Source organism: Helobdella robusta (assembly GCF_000326865.2).
Source record: "Helobdella robusta unplaced genomic scaffold HELROscaffold_8, whole genome shotgun sequence".
NCBI lineage: Eukaryota > Metazoa > Annelida > Clitellata > Rhynchobdellida > Glossiphoniidae > Helobdella > Helobdella robusta.
The window spans coordinates 2,191,089-2,206,962 of NW_008705459.1; the positions used below are offsets into that span (position 1 = coordinate 2,191,089).

A 15,874-nucleotide genomic window follows, 5' to 3' on the forward strand; every position below is an offset into this window, starting at 1 on the left:
TTGCAGTTAAAATTTGACAGATGGAAAAGTGTTATTGAAAAGAAAGGGTTAAAAGTTAATATTGGTAAGACGAAGGTAATGGTGAGTGGGGAAGGTGGGGAGCGAGTGATAAGTAAAATAGACCCCTGCGGGGTATGTGATAGGAGAGTGAAGGCTAACTCAGTATTGTGTATAGGATGTCAGAAATGGGTGCATAAGAGATGTAGTGGTGTGAGGGGGGCACTGAAAAAGGTGGAAGGCACGTTCAAATGTAAGAAATGTGTTCATGGTGTGATTAATAGGACGGACGCAAGGACGGGGTTGAGTGGTGGTATTGAAAGAGTGGAAAGCTTTGTTTACTTAGGGGATAAGCTGAATGCGGATGGAGGATGCTTGAGCGCAGTTACGGCTAGAGTTCGTGTGGGATGGATGAAATTTAGGGAACTGGGTGGGGTATTGTGTGGAAAGAAATGGTCAGTGAAGATGAAAGGGAGGGTATATAAAGCATGTGTGAGAGCAGCGATGGTATATGGTGGTGAAACTTGGGTGTTGAGGAGAGAGGAGGAAAGTGTACTGCAGAGGGCTGAAAGAGCTATGGTGAGGATGATGTGTGGGGTTAAAGTGAAGGATAGGAGGAGTAGTATAGAGCTGATGTCAATGATGGGACTGAATGAGGACATTGCGACATTGATAAGGAGATCGAGATTGCGGTGGTATGGACATGTGTTGAGAAGGGATGAAAGGGTCGGGATTAGGCGAGCGTTGGAGTTCGAGGTTGAAGGAGTGGTAGGAAGGGGTCGTCCGCGATTGGGATGGAGAGAGCAGGTGGAGAAGGACAGGGTGAAAGCGGGGTTGCGTGATACTGAGGCGAGTGACAGATGTGGATGGCGTCGAGGGGTATTTCGGTTTCATCATAGGTAGCCAAACGGCAACCCCCGATCTCGGGGAAAATGCCGTCTAAACGTGTGTTGTGTTGTTGTTGTTGTATGTTGTTCATGGCTTTGCCCAATTGCACATTAACTTCATAATTTTCATCTAAGAAAAACAGCCACTTGAAGATCTCAGCTTGTGCGACCAATCTATTGGATTAATTAAAAGATTAGCGATATTTTGCAGACTAATCATTATTATTAGTTATTAAAGATTAAAACGTTAATCAATGATTAATGTTCCAGGGTCATAAATAAATTGAGAACGTGAATGCAGCGATCAATACTTGAATGAATTTTTATTTTTTTTTTATTTACAGCCATTGTTTTTTATTTACAACTAGTAAACTGTGCGCTAGGAATGACGGTGGTTTCATTATTATTATTTATTACTTTCATTCAAAATTTGTTAACAGTAGTAAATTTCGTTAAAAAATTTAATTTTTAGTGATTCATTATTTATTTCGTCTTTTTTAGTTTGAGAATTAAATCCTATAACTATTAGCCTTCAAATTGTTCGTTGATGAAGCAACAGAATGTGCAAAATTGAATATTTATTCACAACAGTCATTGAATTACACAGAAATTGAAATGAGACATTCGACCTAAACGTTGGCTTAAACTTTGACGTCACCATACTTATCGCCCTCAATCGCCCAAACACAACTGCCAGGATATCCTTGCACCAATCATGGCGCACGTGTGACGTCAACGCTGCTCTTCCTTCCGGTAAAGTTTGTAAAGGAAAAATACGATAGGGCAGTAGTAGTGTAAAACAACCATTAACCATTGATGTTTCTAAATAAAGTTAACTAATCATTACCTCTCATATAATCATAAAAATCTATAATATAAAAGTTACACATTATTAATAAACAAGTCTTTTTCCACATAACAATGAAAAACTCATTCACATAAAAAATATTCCAGTCGATCCTCGTGGTCGTCCACGGACATATAAAATAATAAATAAATATCATTAACGAGCATAACAATGATTCCTATAAAAAAGTAAATAAATGTTATTCAAATATATTGATAAATAATTATTCCACTTTCACACTCGTACCAGGTGTTATCAATTCTCGTCTGAGTGGCCTTACAAGTGCTCGTTTCCGGCCTCCCGGTGCTCGCTACTCATCTATATATATATATCATATATAACATATATATATATATATATATTATATTATATATATATTATATATATTACCATGGATATATATATAGGATTAAGACTGTCGGAAATGCAATTATAGATGAAAATCACAGCATGTTCGGCGTTAGTTAACTTCCAATTTAACTTTTAGATTTTTCTAACGGTTGATCGCCAATAATTTTCAAGTTTCTTTAGTTCAAAGCCAAAATTTTGTTGATTTTATGCATGATAAAACAAAAAAGCTTTTTTCGGTATTCTTATGCCAACTTCGGTGTTCAAATTGACATGTTGTGTATGTGCCCAGATGCTCAAATATATATATATATATATATATATAGATGTACTGTGCCTCTACTCTACTTTGTTGATTCCTTGTTTGTTGAAATTGAATACTTAACGCTCATTTAATTAATTTTACAATCTTCAGCTTCGCTAAATGTAACATTTTTACGTGTTTTCATTATCGATGATTCCTCTGTTTCTATATTTATTGGTAGGAAAAATTCCAATTGCACGTTTCCAGTTGAATATTTATTATCGGATGTCTTTATTCTATAAGTATTTCAATATTGTGGTCCTAGATTTGTTGAATAATTTTAGTTTTGTGTTTCTTTCTCTTTCATGTGATTCTTTATAGCGCCAGTTTGTACGTGCATTGTGAGTCTTCTCGATAACTTGGCCGTCGTCATACCAATATATTCAGAATTATTGTGCCCACACTCACCAATATTACATTTATTACAATATTACAGCCAATATATTTTCTTTGTTATGTTTATTGGTGGTCTTTGTATTGTTTGTTTGTGTGTGTGTGTGTGTGTGTGTGTGTGTGCGTGGTGCGTGTGAGTGTGCGTGTGTGTGCGTGTGAAAAATTGAAAAATTATAATTGAATCAGATCAGTCAGTCAACGAACCATGATTCTGGCATCCAACTGGACAAGAAATTTGCGTGATGGAAACCTGAAAATTATAAGAAACGTACGTTATTGAGAGTATCACATAAAACTGAAATATTGTGAATGAATAATATAATATTGAATAATGAGTTCAAACTAAAAACCAACATGCCAGATAACAATAACCAATTTGATTTCATAGCCTTTATTAGCCGTCTATTTGACAAGTCCTATCTCATATTCAACTAAAGTGTCGCTATCTCAAATTTAACTAAATGTCGACTTCAACGACAAGTTACTCCAGATTGAAAAGACTCTGTTAGTAAAGAATAGCACACAAAAAACCCACAAATTGAATTGACAAATGTCATCCATTATAAAATTTTTTCATGACAAAAAATATAACTCACTATTAACGAAAAGGTTTTGAACCTACTCACTTACATACGCATTTAACCTGCATGCGAGCAAGCAAGGTACGCCACACTGTTAAATGAATCAAATCGCAATCAACATACATGACACAACCCGAAATACAAAAGGCATACAAACAACATACAACCGAGCGGACGAAAGAATATGTATGATGTATAATGGTAGGTTAACAAAAGCAAAACAAATGGATCAATAGTTGTTCAACATGTGCTTTGCTTGACGTACCATGCTCTAGCATTGAAATACCAGCAACTAAGTAATAGTTAAATAATATATCGATGACGATAATATAAATTTCATTTAAAATTTGCTGTTGTTGTGGTAACTGTAGTTGCTGCAGATGTTGCTACTGCCAGGCCTGTGGTCATCAGATTTATTGAAACTATTTGACAAACATGACAAATCACAGTAACATTGATATGCAATAGACACTGAGTAGCCCACACATACACATAATATCAATCTTCGTTTTGCGTCCAGAGACCCGGTTTCCCGAGGTAGGACGTTGTTTTCTTTGCCATCAACTTTTTGCGCCAAATTAGACGATCAGTTGTATCCATTTCATTTAAATTTAAAGCTTTCATGTCTTGCTCGATTGTTTGCGACCAGGACTTCTTTGGACGGCCTTTGGGACGTGTGCCAGGTACTTCAACATCTGCAAGAGAAGTTATGGCACTGTTTCCACTTCGTTTGACATGACCAAACCACCGCAGACGGTGTTGCCGGCATTCGTCCTTTATATCATCTAAACCAGCACGACGAAGAATTTCGGTAGATTTGATGTGGTCCTTCAGACTAATTCGTTGCATCCATCGGAGCATTTTCATGTCGGTTCGTTGAAGTTGTTGTTCCAGTTTGGTTGTCATTGGCCATGTTTCTGCACCATATAACAACACCCGGCATATTACAGATTTATAAAGTCTTGATCGTAGTGGTAGTGGGATGTCACGCCGCATCAATATAGAGGCAAGGAGATGCCATTTATTCCAGGCTGCACGTATGCGTGCTCGAACGGCAGCTTCAGCTGTTCCAGTACAATCCAGAACATCTCCTAGATATTGAAACGATGTGACTTTCTCTATTTTAATGGCTTCAAAAACAGTGCTATTTCGATTTTGTTGTTGTGGATTGATGCAAGCAGGACAAACAAAATTGGACACTTTAGATAAAGTACCAATTATTTTTGAACAACGTTTGTGACACCACTGGTTACACTGCTGACACTTGATTGAATTGTTACCTACACCACCAGCTTTACAAACTGAACAGGGCCATCGTCCAGTAGCTGTGGACTGGATGGGTTCACCAGTGTTCATTGCTTTGGTTTTGCTGATGTTGACTTTGAATCCATGATCATGATAGTACACATATACACATGAACACATTAATACGCATACGCATACTCCCAACATGTCACCTTCAAAATGCTTATTCAGAATGGTGTCAAATGATTGCTTTAAAAATTGCACATTATAAGAAATTTCCAGCTTACAGGACGATGTACAAACGGATAAACAAGATCTCATGAATGCTAGTTGCACGTTGGATATATAGAAACTCAGTTCCAGACAAACTCTGACGGAAGTGTTGTCGTGCATGTTCATGAACAATCTTACATCTGTAACGCTTGTGTGCGCGCAAGAGTAAGATATTTGAACAATCTGCATGAATGTTTAAATCATAATTATCTTGAAATATCTCGATGCCACACCTTGCATTCCATTATAAAAATACGGAACAACACTCATTTGTAGATTTAAAATTTATATGTACAGGAGAAACTAACGAAACATTAACATGTGCAGCAAGAGGAATTTATGCGATAAACAGATGAACGATACTTAAACGGAAGCACTTTTTCTCGTATTTTTTAAAGCCAGTAGATGGAGATAGCAATGCAATAAAGTTTATAATTCTATGAAAAAAATTAACGAAGTTCATGGTTTCTGATAACTAGTGAATCGGCCATCAAGTCAGATGGGAATATTGAGCTGAGAACATCAAGCACATGTACTGGCGGTAGTATCATTGTATGACTATTCTGATATAGTGTGCATCATCTAAAGCCAGTATAGTATTAATAACAAATACGGTAGCAGTTATATTAATTATAATTAAAAAGAATGATTACATCATTACCAACTCAACACCTTAATACTAACTCTAATTACAACGAAGAACAAGGAAATGACAACAACAAAGAAGATGAAGAATACGACACCAACTCATTTTTTTGTTCTTTATTATGCAGCTCTGACATACGCAGAACCTCTTACACGTCATCGCTGCATTTAAACCTTCGTTCCCCAAAACCTATACTTCCTACACCACACGACGTACATACACATTATGTATTATGCATGCGCAAGTACGGCATCATACGCGCATGGCGTATGATATGATAGTCAGTGAGTTTCGGCGGACCGACAGTATTTGAACCAGGCCACCGTGTAACTGCACGAGACATGGTATATAAAACGTACGCCTTACGAGTGTGAATCAAATTAGCAGATCAAAGTAGTACGTAGATGATCAAACGAAACTCATTAGGTCATTTTCAAACATCAATTCAGTCATTCATCCATTCAGTCATAATTCATACTTGCAATTCATTCATTTGTACGTTAACTCGATCACGTTAACTTGATCTTTTTTTATGCAGACGATGTTTTCTTCATCGTGTCGCATTCATTTTGAACGTTTCCGTTCATTAATTAATAATTAATTATATTTTTTATAATTATTATTTAATTAATTAACTATTATTCTATAACATTTAATTAATTAGTTAATTATTATTGATTAACCGCTCCATTGGTTAAATTATTGAATATTCACATATACACAACATACATCAGTCAGTATTTGAATTAGCTTAAACTAGAGAGTCTAGACAACAAATTAAAATGTTTAATTATAATATTGAACATTCGATCAATCAATCCACCGAATATTAGATTTATACAACAAACATGAATAGTATCAAGAGCAAGTAAACTAAAAAAACATGTCTATGATGAAACTTCTAATTAATTTTTCATTCATTTATTCATTCATTCACTCATTCGTTCATTCGTTCGTTCATTCATTCATTCATTCACACATACATTCATCCATTCACTCACCCATTCATTTGTTCGTTCATTCATTCAACTACATACCATTCATTTCACTAGCTGCCCTACCTGTGTTCGTACATGACATATATTTCTTTGTCCAATCAATTACATACTCACTAATTTTAGCCACCGAGATCAATATAACGAATAGCTAGCTCCAACTCACACTCACTCACTCACAAACATGTACACACACACACACACAAATACACACTCACACACACACAAACACGCATACAGTTTTGTATTTTCGGATTCCAACAAAACTATTAAAACTTTTCAACATCATTATTCTCAAGTTAAAGTTTCGACGACTACATACATGCTTGCCCTCGTTTGAATTATTTATTTACATTTTAACGCCATTTATTCTTTTAATTTGCATTTCGTGACTTTATTTATTTAATTTTTATATTTTTGTAATAGTTTTCTTTGTTTATTTATTTAAATTTTTTAAATTTTTAAAATAGTTATCTGCGAATTCATCAGTTTAAATTTAATCATTACAGTTTAACATAATAAATGAGAATGGAAAATAACTCAAGTGATTAAACTGATAGCAGGTCAATAACAGTTCGGTCCCTTGTATTGAAGAGATATCAGTTATAATCACTCTTGTTTAATTTTTCATCATTTTGCTTTATTTCATTGTACAGCAATTTACCATCAATCATCACCCATCTCTATATCCCATATTCCTAATTCATCACCAATAGCTAGGTCCATTTTCCAAAAAAAAAACAAACAAAGCATTCGACAAACCATAAAATCAGAAAATAATGCAACTCAATATTCAACCGACCATCATTCATGTTTCAGATTCAATTTAGCAAATAATCGAGTTTAATCGAGTGCACGTCCATGAAAAGAGGCACATTGAACATTTAATGATAGCAACCGTCGTGTACGAACTACAAGCAGCCGAGCAACCGACGGACCGCTGGACCGACTAACCAACTAATCAACCGAACGACCGACCGACCATGCAACTAATGAAGCAGCCGGCTAACCAACCAACCGAATGAATGACTGACTGACCGGTCAAATGAAATCAGCCAACCAACTGACTGATCGACGAACCAACCAACCCACCAACCAGGCAACCAACCAACCAACAGATCAACCAGCCAACCGACCAACCAGCCAACCGACTAGCTGACCAGCCAGCCGACTGATTGACGGACCGACCGACCGACCGACCAAGCAATCAACCAACCTAGTTTGCAGAGCACAACAACAATCATGAAGATGCTGAGAATGAGCGGTTGTTTGACATAATCAAACTTGATGCTGGCAACGTGAATGCCGTGATGTTGGTGATCGCCATGGTGCTGGTCATGGTTGTGATGGCTGCCATTGCCATGATAATCATCGTGAGACGTATTTTCATGGTCATCATCGTGTTGGATGGTCAGATGTTGTTGGTCGTGATGAGGTGACGCGGTGCTCTGAGCGCGGTCGTGCTTCGTTGATGGAAGGTTGTCTTGTGGAGTCGGTAGATCTTCATAATAATCAGGTGATGATGAGGATGGTGAGATAGTGATAGAGATTATAATGATAATGATGAGGGCGATGGTGGTTGCTGCTGTATGTTTGAGAGGCATTGTTCATTCGGTCAGGAGGCATTTGATGTCTATAACATGGTCAGGCTGCCGAACTGCTGACAAGTAAATGTTAATCATTGTTATCGTCAATCAAATTATTTAAAGTTAGAGCCAGAATAAATCAACATCTATCAAGATCAACTAAATTTCAACTAAATTAAATATTTTCCTGTAGTTTGTCTCAAACAAAAAATTTGGTAAAACAAACTGAGGTGGTGCCGATGGACTAAATTGTGCATAGTTCAAGGAAATAAACATCCTTGATTAGAGAAAGAAAACATGAACTCAATCCAAGATGGATAACATATTCGTGCAAAAATGCATGCACATGCATGTGTGTATGTGTGCGCGTGTGTGCGTCGATATACGTACAATATGTCGGTGTGTGTGTGTGTGTGTGCTGGGTTACAACTTCTAAAATATTGTTTTCTAATTAGTTCTAAGTGTTAAAAGAGTTAGTAGTGAATGAATAGAACAAATAGGCGGGGAACCGCTTATTGTTATCTAGATATTGATCGCAACACGAGAACGGGAATGAATATCTCGATACTGCAAACCCCTATTGAGTTTAGTATCATGATACTGTGTTGTAAATATAATTATTAATTGATACAAAACAATTCCAGCATCATCAATACAATAACGAAATAACAACTTGACAATATTGTACTATATTGTATATATATTATATAAAGAATATATGATACAAATATGATATATGACATTCAGGTTGAGACTGTAGTAGATACAATACGAAATATCAAAAAATTGAACCATAAACTGATCAAAGCTGATAATGCAGTGTTTTTCTTACCAATACGATATATATATATATGTGTGTGTGTGTGTGTGTGTGTGTGTGTGTGTGTGTGTGTGTGTGTGTGTGTGTGTGTGTGAAATTAGAATTACTAATAAAAATTAAATAAAACAATGCATGTCGTGGTGGTACATTTTTATATAACAATAAAACATTTTAGGAATCCTACATTTCCGTGCTACATGTAACGATCAATTTAATTCCATATGACGTTGAGACAAATCAAACATCCTGACTTATAAGAGAACTTTGACAATGTCTCATTTAAATGGCTATTGATTGTTGTATGGCTATATTTTGTGTAGTGGGTGAACACGCAAAACAAATAAAACAGTGAATCACTTGCATTTAACTATGCATTTAATTTTGTTCTGTTCTTCACAAATAAACCTTACTTAAACATGTCTGCGAAGAATAAATTTAAATGGAAAATTAAAAAAAAACTGCAATTAAGAATATGTGATTATCAATTGATAGGTACCTCAATTGATGCACTGAAGATGAAGACGAATAATCCTGTGAATATCCAACACAGGCATCCAGATTATATGAATTGTTATGAATATTAATTTTTGAATTATAGAAATATTTTCCTATCTTCATTAGATTCTAACAGGTCTATAATTAAAATTATGAATTGGGTTATAAAATGGGACTACATACTAAACAATACAATATATTATAACAATATAGAGCAAACGAATATTTTGTTTGCAAGTTATTTTTACATAATTAATTTAAATTTAAATCAAAAGGCTTTTTTTCAATTGCAAAATGTCTCATTTCTAAGACTTCTTTAATTTTTTTGAAAAATAAAAAAAATGAAAGAATAGATGCAAGTTTTAGTTAAATCAAAAAACCTAAAAAGGATGAACTTTAATTGGAAAAGATTATAAATAAACAATAAATAAATAATTAAATATATAAATGAATAAATTCATGCACAAATCAGACGCAGCTAACAAACAGATTGTTACTATCAACTACTAACAACAATTCAACAGCAATAACACACACACCTCAACAACTCAATTGAATGAACATTGCCCAACAGAAGCATTCGATTCGAAACAACTAGAGATATATTGAGAAGCCTTAGTAGCATGTATGTAATATAACTAACTGTATGTAAACAAAGCTTACAATAACATAATTAGGAATATACCTATATAGACACAACATAAATATAGATATAGACATATTTATACATATATAGCACAATACGGCACGTAAAATATCCTATTGTACGTATAAATTTATATAGAATTGTTATAAAAGAATGAATGAATGAATTATAAAATGATCACAATATATGAATAAGAAAAGAAATTATGAATAGACAAATAAATTTAAAATAAGATTTATAGTAAAATAAATTGAACGATATATAAATTAAATATTCGTCTGAATAAATTATACTTTTTTACAAATTTTTCATAAATTAATTAATAAAAGACTTCACACAGATGAGGCCTGACAAGTCGGAATTACTATGCACTCGATTCGAACACGGTCACTAGGCATCTTAAACTGCACACTATCTTGCCGCAAACAAATATAACTAAATTTATTGTTTGTTTTTTTTTCATTTGGGTTATTATAAAATCACATCAATGATAACACAACAATGATGACTGTTAAGAAAATAAAACAAACAACTAAAACTAAGAAATACGCCTAACTAAAACTAAGAAAAACAGCTGCAACAAATAAAATTAACAAAAATGTTTTGTAATTCTTAATAATAATTCTTACAAAACTTACGATCATGAACATAATAAAAATATTAACTAACAAATGAAAGGTAGGAATATCAAATATCGATATGGTTTTATTAGGGCAACAATGCTTTCCAACATTAATAAGCCATGGAAATGCATATCTTTATTATTAACACATACATAATATATAACTATAAAATATATATAAAATATGTATATGGTTGTGTATAATGGTTGTAATGTGCATAAAATGCACTGCTGGTATGATTGTCGTGGGCTGATATTTACTCGCTTGCCATATAAAACTTCAAAAATACGCTTGAACGATATATATATATATATATATATATATATATATACATTGATATGTACATTTTAACAAGCATATATAACATATTTATGTTGGACAAAACAATCAAAAAACGTGTTTAGAGGCAAAAGAGAAATGTTAAGTGTGAAATCATTGAGAAGATCAAAAACAGTGGTTTTTGAGAAGAAATATGAAAATTAGTTGGACCTCTCATATCTCCAATGGGAATGTACTAAAACAGTCCGGTTATTAAAAGAGGAAATTACAAATAATCCGACGGTAGCGGTTAAAGTTTTTTAGTCACATCATGCGGAAGGAAGGAATAGAAAATCTAACAACTATTGGAAAGATTGCAGGAGGAAGTTGTTGAATATCACCACATTTCAACTACTACAATGAGGTAAAGATCAAGATTTGTAGATTTCGATGGTCGCCACTGTCCTGAAAGGATAAGGAACGAGAAAGAAAAAAAGTATGAATGTGTGTGACAGATTCTATAGGTATATAGACATATACCAACACAAATTATCATTACATGCCATGAGATAGTTGTTGCTTACAATGCTTAATTATGAGGCAACGTGGACAAATTACCAAAACAAAACTCAAAAATTTTAAAATCAGGAAAGTAGACAGATGCAAAGCGAACATAGAAATTATATCAAAACGATTTATATATTTCAGAATGAGTAAGCAAGTTATTGACAGTCTCAAAGTTTGTAATATTAGTGTAAACACTTGATTCGCTACTTTAAGCATTTCTATATGGGTCTATGATTTAGTTTTTAACATTAACTTGCTATAAGCATTGCCGCACATATTATAACTAATAATAAATATTTAAGGTGAACAGAATTCTGATTGAACCCAAATAATTTTAAGTTAAAAGTGTAATGGATAAAGATGCATTGATACTTGTCTAAAGTAATAAATTTAGGCATTAATTGTTAACAATGTATTGGGTTATTGATGAATTCATCTACTTAGCTGTATAGGCACTAGACAGCGCAAAACAATTATGTTCACAATGATGGTGATGGTTATGACGCTGAAAGTGATGATGATAATGACAGTGATTATGGTAATGACAAAATAAAGATCTTGACAAGTTACACCATTTCCTTCATCTTATAATCTTTTTATATGCTCTCGACATAGTCGCTGTCATGGTTAACATAAACATCATCAGCAATCGAATTTTAAAAAATTTATCTAAGATATGTTACGAAAGAAAGGTCCAAAACATTAAATAGTTGAACAGGGTAACAAAAACAAAATGAAAAACCGATAAAAACAAGGGAAAATAAACACAAAAACGTGAACAAAGCAACTAAAGTCATAAGAATTATAAAATGAAGAGATACAAATGAATAATCACAAAGCCAGACATAAAAGAGAGCAGAAGATACATAGAAAATTAACAAAAATGACAGCTAATCGTATTCAGGCAGTGAAACCTAGCCCACCCAAATAATGAAAAACCGACTTAGCATTAAATTCAAAGTAAGAACAAACATGGGATTGGCTTGAACGCACATGCACATTAGACTTGCATATAAGCAAACATCAGATCTAATAACAGAGCAGATGCAAACATTTAGAAACAAATGAAACAAAATATATTACCAATAAGCATACAACAAACACTCACTCAAAAAAAAAAAAAAAAAAAAAAAACATAAAACAGAGAGCAGAAAATCAAAGTCAGGTTGTGATAAACAGCCTGAGTGAGTCTGCATAATGAAAAGCAAGCAAACCTTTTGAACCAACCGATACAACCAACCAACCGATACAATCAACCAACCGATACAATCAACCAACCGATACAATCAACCAACCGATACAATCAACCAACCGATACAATCAACCAACCGATACAATCAACCAACCGATACAATCAACCAACCGATCGAACATAAAAGCAACAAAAACAAGCACGTTAATTACAAAATTAGACCACAAATAAACATGAAAAAAAGTTCGTTATACTGTTTAAAAATAACAATAAATAAACGCAAATACCATAAAAAAAACATTAAACCAAAGTAGTGGAGTATAAAACATAAGAAATGCAACAAAAAGCTATTAAAATTAAATACTACAGTTCAAATCACTCTCTCAACAACATTCCACAAAATTCAAAACAATGCCTGGGGTAAACACAAACGCATCTGAAGACAAACATTCAAACATTTAAACTAAAAAAAAGGGAAACCACACTTCAACTAAATTTCAGGTGGAAAAAAGCAAAAATTTGAACAAGGAATAAAAAGATGCAGATTTTTTTAAATCAAATAAACAAATGCTATATAAAATATACGTGTGTGTGTGTGTGTGTATGTGTGTGTGTGTGTGTGTGTGTGTGTGTGTGTGTGTGTGTGTGTGTTTGTAGTTGTATATTTCCTCATGCATGATTCCATGTGATCGTCATCATCGGTGGCATGGGTCCATTGAGTGAGTGAAACGTATATGAATGACAAAATAACATGTGCCATAAGCTGCTGTTTGCTATTATTGTTTCACTTGTTGCACTTATCAATCCCATGTGTCTCTACATACATACTTCATTCCATTAGACTTCAACTAACATAAAAATTTTCAAACAGTAAATGAGAGCCAAAATTAAATTAAATATCTGTGCTGGAAATATCTGTGAGAAAGATACCTTACAAAACAGGTGTACCATTGATTTTATAAGTTGCAGGTAGGGTAAGTAAATTTTACAAGATTTTATCTTTGTCAATGCTTGGCTGTGAAGTGATAGATTTATTATATAGATTGAAAATTTCATTCAGTGACTGGTGTTCTGTAGTTTCAACATAAAATTAAATTAAAAGTTATCCGTTGTTTGAATTAAAAATGAATTGAATATTATTTACATTTAGGAGATGACTAATGAGTTTTTAAAGAAAGTATTTCATGTCATAATTATGATTTTTGTATAATGAGTTATTAAAATTGATTTTATTACAATTACAGTTATGATTATTTATTACAAAATTTTCACCACATGCTTTGTGAACAGAATAAATTAAATGTCAACTAATAAAATGATAAATAATAATAATTTTTTCAAACATAAAATATTTCTATTATAATACTTTTTTAGTATGTAAACCATTTAAAAAATCCTACTTATATTTTAAAACCTCAAGACATTAATTAGTTTAATAAAAAATACTTTAATTTTTACACTCAAATAAATTAATGAACCACCTACATATACACATAAAGTGATTGAAACTAAAATTAATTAATATAATTATAATAAAAATACATTCAATGATTTTATTTATTTATTTATTTATTAAGTATAAAGTTAAAGAATGAATAAAAAAAACATTGACAGCAATTTTTTAATTAAACTAATAAATCTAAATGTCATAATAAATATTAATTAATTAATAATTTATCTATTGGTCAGTATACAATACTTTCAACTTCTTTACTGTGTATTTCCTACTATATTACACTGTTTATCTATGATGTCCATGAGTATGTTATGTATTAAATTAATAAAGTCAAAAGTGTTTGTATTATAATTGTATAATATTTGTGCATAGTTGACAGTAGACACCATAAGCAACTTTTGATTAAACTAAATATTTTAAACTTAATACAACCAATGAAGGTTGAAGACATGAAAATTTCTTATTTTCATAATTTACTATATAACACTTAGATTTCATTTAACTAAGTATGTGCTTATTTATTTAATATGATGCTGACCACCAGAGTACAACTGACAACACATCCAGTATCAGTCCAATATGATGACAACCACAAAGTCAAAAAGTTAAGAAATTTATTAAATATGCATCTAACTTTTACATTTTAAAATTTCATATAACATAAACAAAACATGCACGTTTTATTGCACGTTTTTTCACTTTAACAGTACAGACTAACTAAAACAACAACTCAAAATTGTATTTCCAATTTTTTAAAAATAAATAAAAAAATTGTTAGCAAATGAAATATTTTATTTTATTTATAACGACTAACCTTGAATTAAAATAAGTTGGACTAAGTCAAGCAAACCACCTACGTTAATTACACTCACCGTGTTATGACATCAAGACCATTTCATTAATTACAAATTATAATGCCGCACAACCTGCCCAATTTTCATCACAAGCATGTTTACAGTGGTTGTCAGAGGTGAGAGGTAGAATTAAAAGTGAAAGTATTTTTTTGCGCTGTTATAAAATTATTGACAGATATAAGTTCAGACATCACGGTTTTGCCGATGATATTCAGATCATGGCTAGTGCCTCCTTTTGCCGTTCTGATGATCTGGTCTGTAGACTCAGATTATGTCTGTCGGAAATTAATGAGTGGATGATAGCAACAGGCTTAAATTGAATCAATCAAAAACTCAGTTTTTACCGGTTGGCACTAGAACTGGAAAAATGAACATTGAGTCTATCAGACTTGGTGATTCTGACATTAAATTTTGCACATCTGCGCGCCTTTTAACGTTCATGCTGGGGCAGTTTTGAAAGAATGCTCTGGACAATTGCGTAGGCTTAGGCGCGTCCAAACGATCTTAAAGCAATCCTACTCTTCAATGTTTTGTTCATTTCTTTATCCACTCAAAAATAGACTATTGCAATAGTCTATATTACGGCCTGTCTGGTGTAAATATGTCTAGACTAAACTCTATTCAAAATTGGGCTGCAAGGTTGGTTTCAGGTGGCCTTAAATACGCGATCACGTTAAGCCAATTCTTTTTGCTCTTCACTGGCTTCCGGTTTATCAAAGAGTTATTTTCAAGATATGTTTAATGGTTTTTAAATGTATTAAAGGAGTTGCCCCTAAATGTCACTGACAGAGTAATTCTTAGAACAATGCCACTGTCGAGTCANACATTGCGCTCTGACTTCAGTTTACTGTTTGTACCTGA

General features: G+C 33.0%; 2 protein-coding genes across 2 annotated transcripts in view; one reads left to right on the forward strand and one right to left on the reverse strand.

Moving 5' to 3' along the window:
* HELRODRAFT_165532 (hypothetical protein) overlaps positions 1-1,874 on the forward strand; it is a gene marked incomplete at both ends in the record, with an annotated part of 3,636 nt that extends 1,762 nt beyond the window's left edge. Inside the window, 2 exons of the mRNA XM_009032091.1 lie at positions 1,582-1,642; positions 1,839-1,874. Coding sequence (XP_009030339.1) covers positions 1,582-1,642; positions 1,839-1,874 — 97 coding nt within the window. The remainder of the gene's footprint in view (positions 1-1,581; positions 1,643-1,838) is intronic.
* Positions 1,875-2,967: 1,093 nt separating this feature from the next.
* HELRODRAFT_165533 (hypothetical protein) lies at positions 2,968-8,120 on the reverse strand (the record flags this gene model as incomplete). The annotated part of the gene is made up of 3 exons (XM_009032092.1): positions 2,968-3,026; positions 4,890-5,058; positions 7,749-8,120. 3 exons carry the CDS (start codon positions 8,118-8,120, stop codon positions 2,968-2,970), a joined length of 600 nt encoding a protein of 199 aa, XP_009030340.1.
* Positions 8,121-15,874: the final 7,754 nt, after the last annotated feature.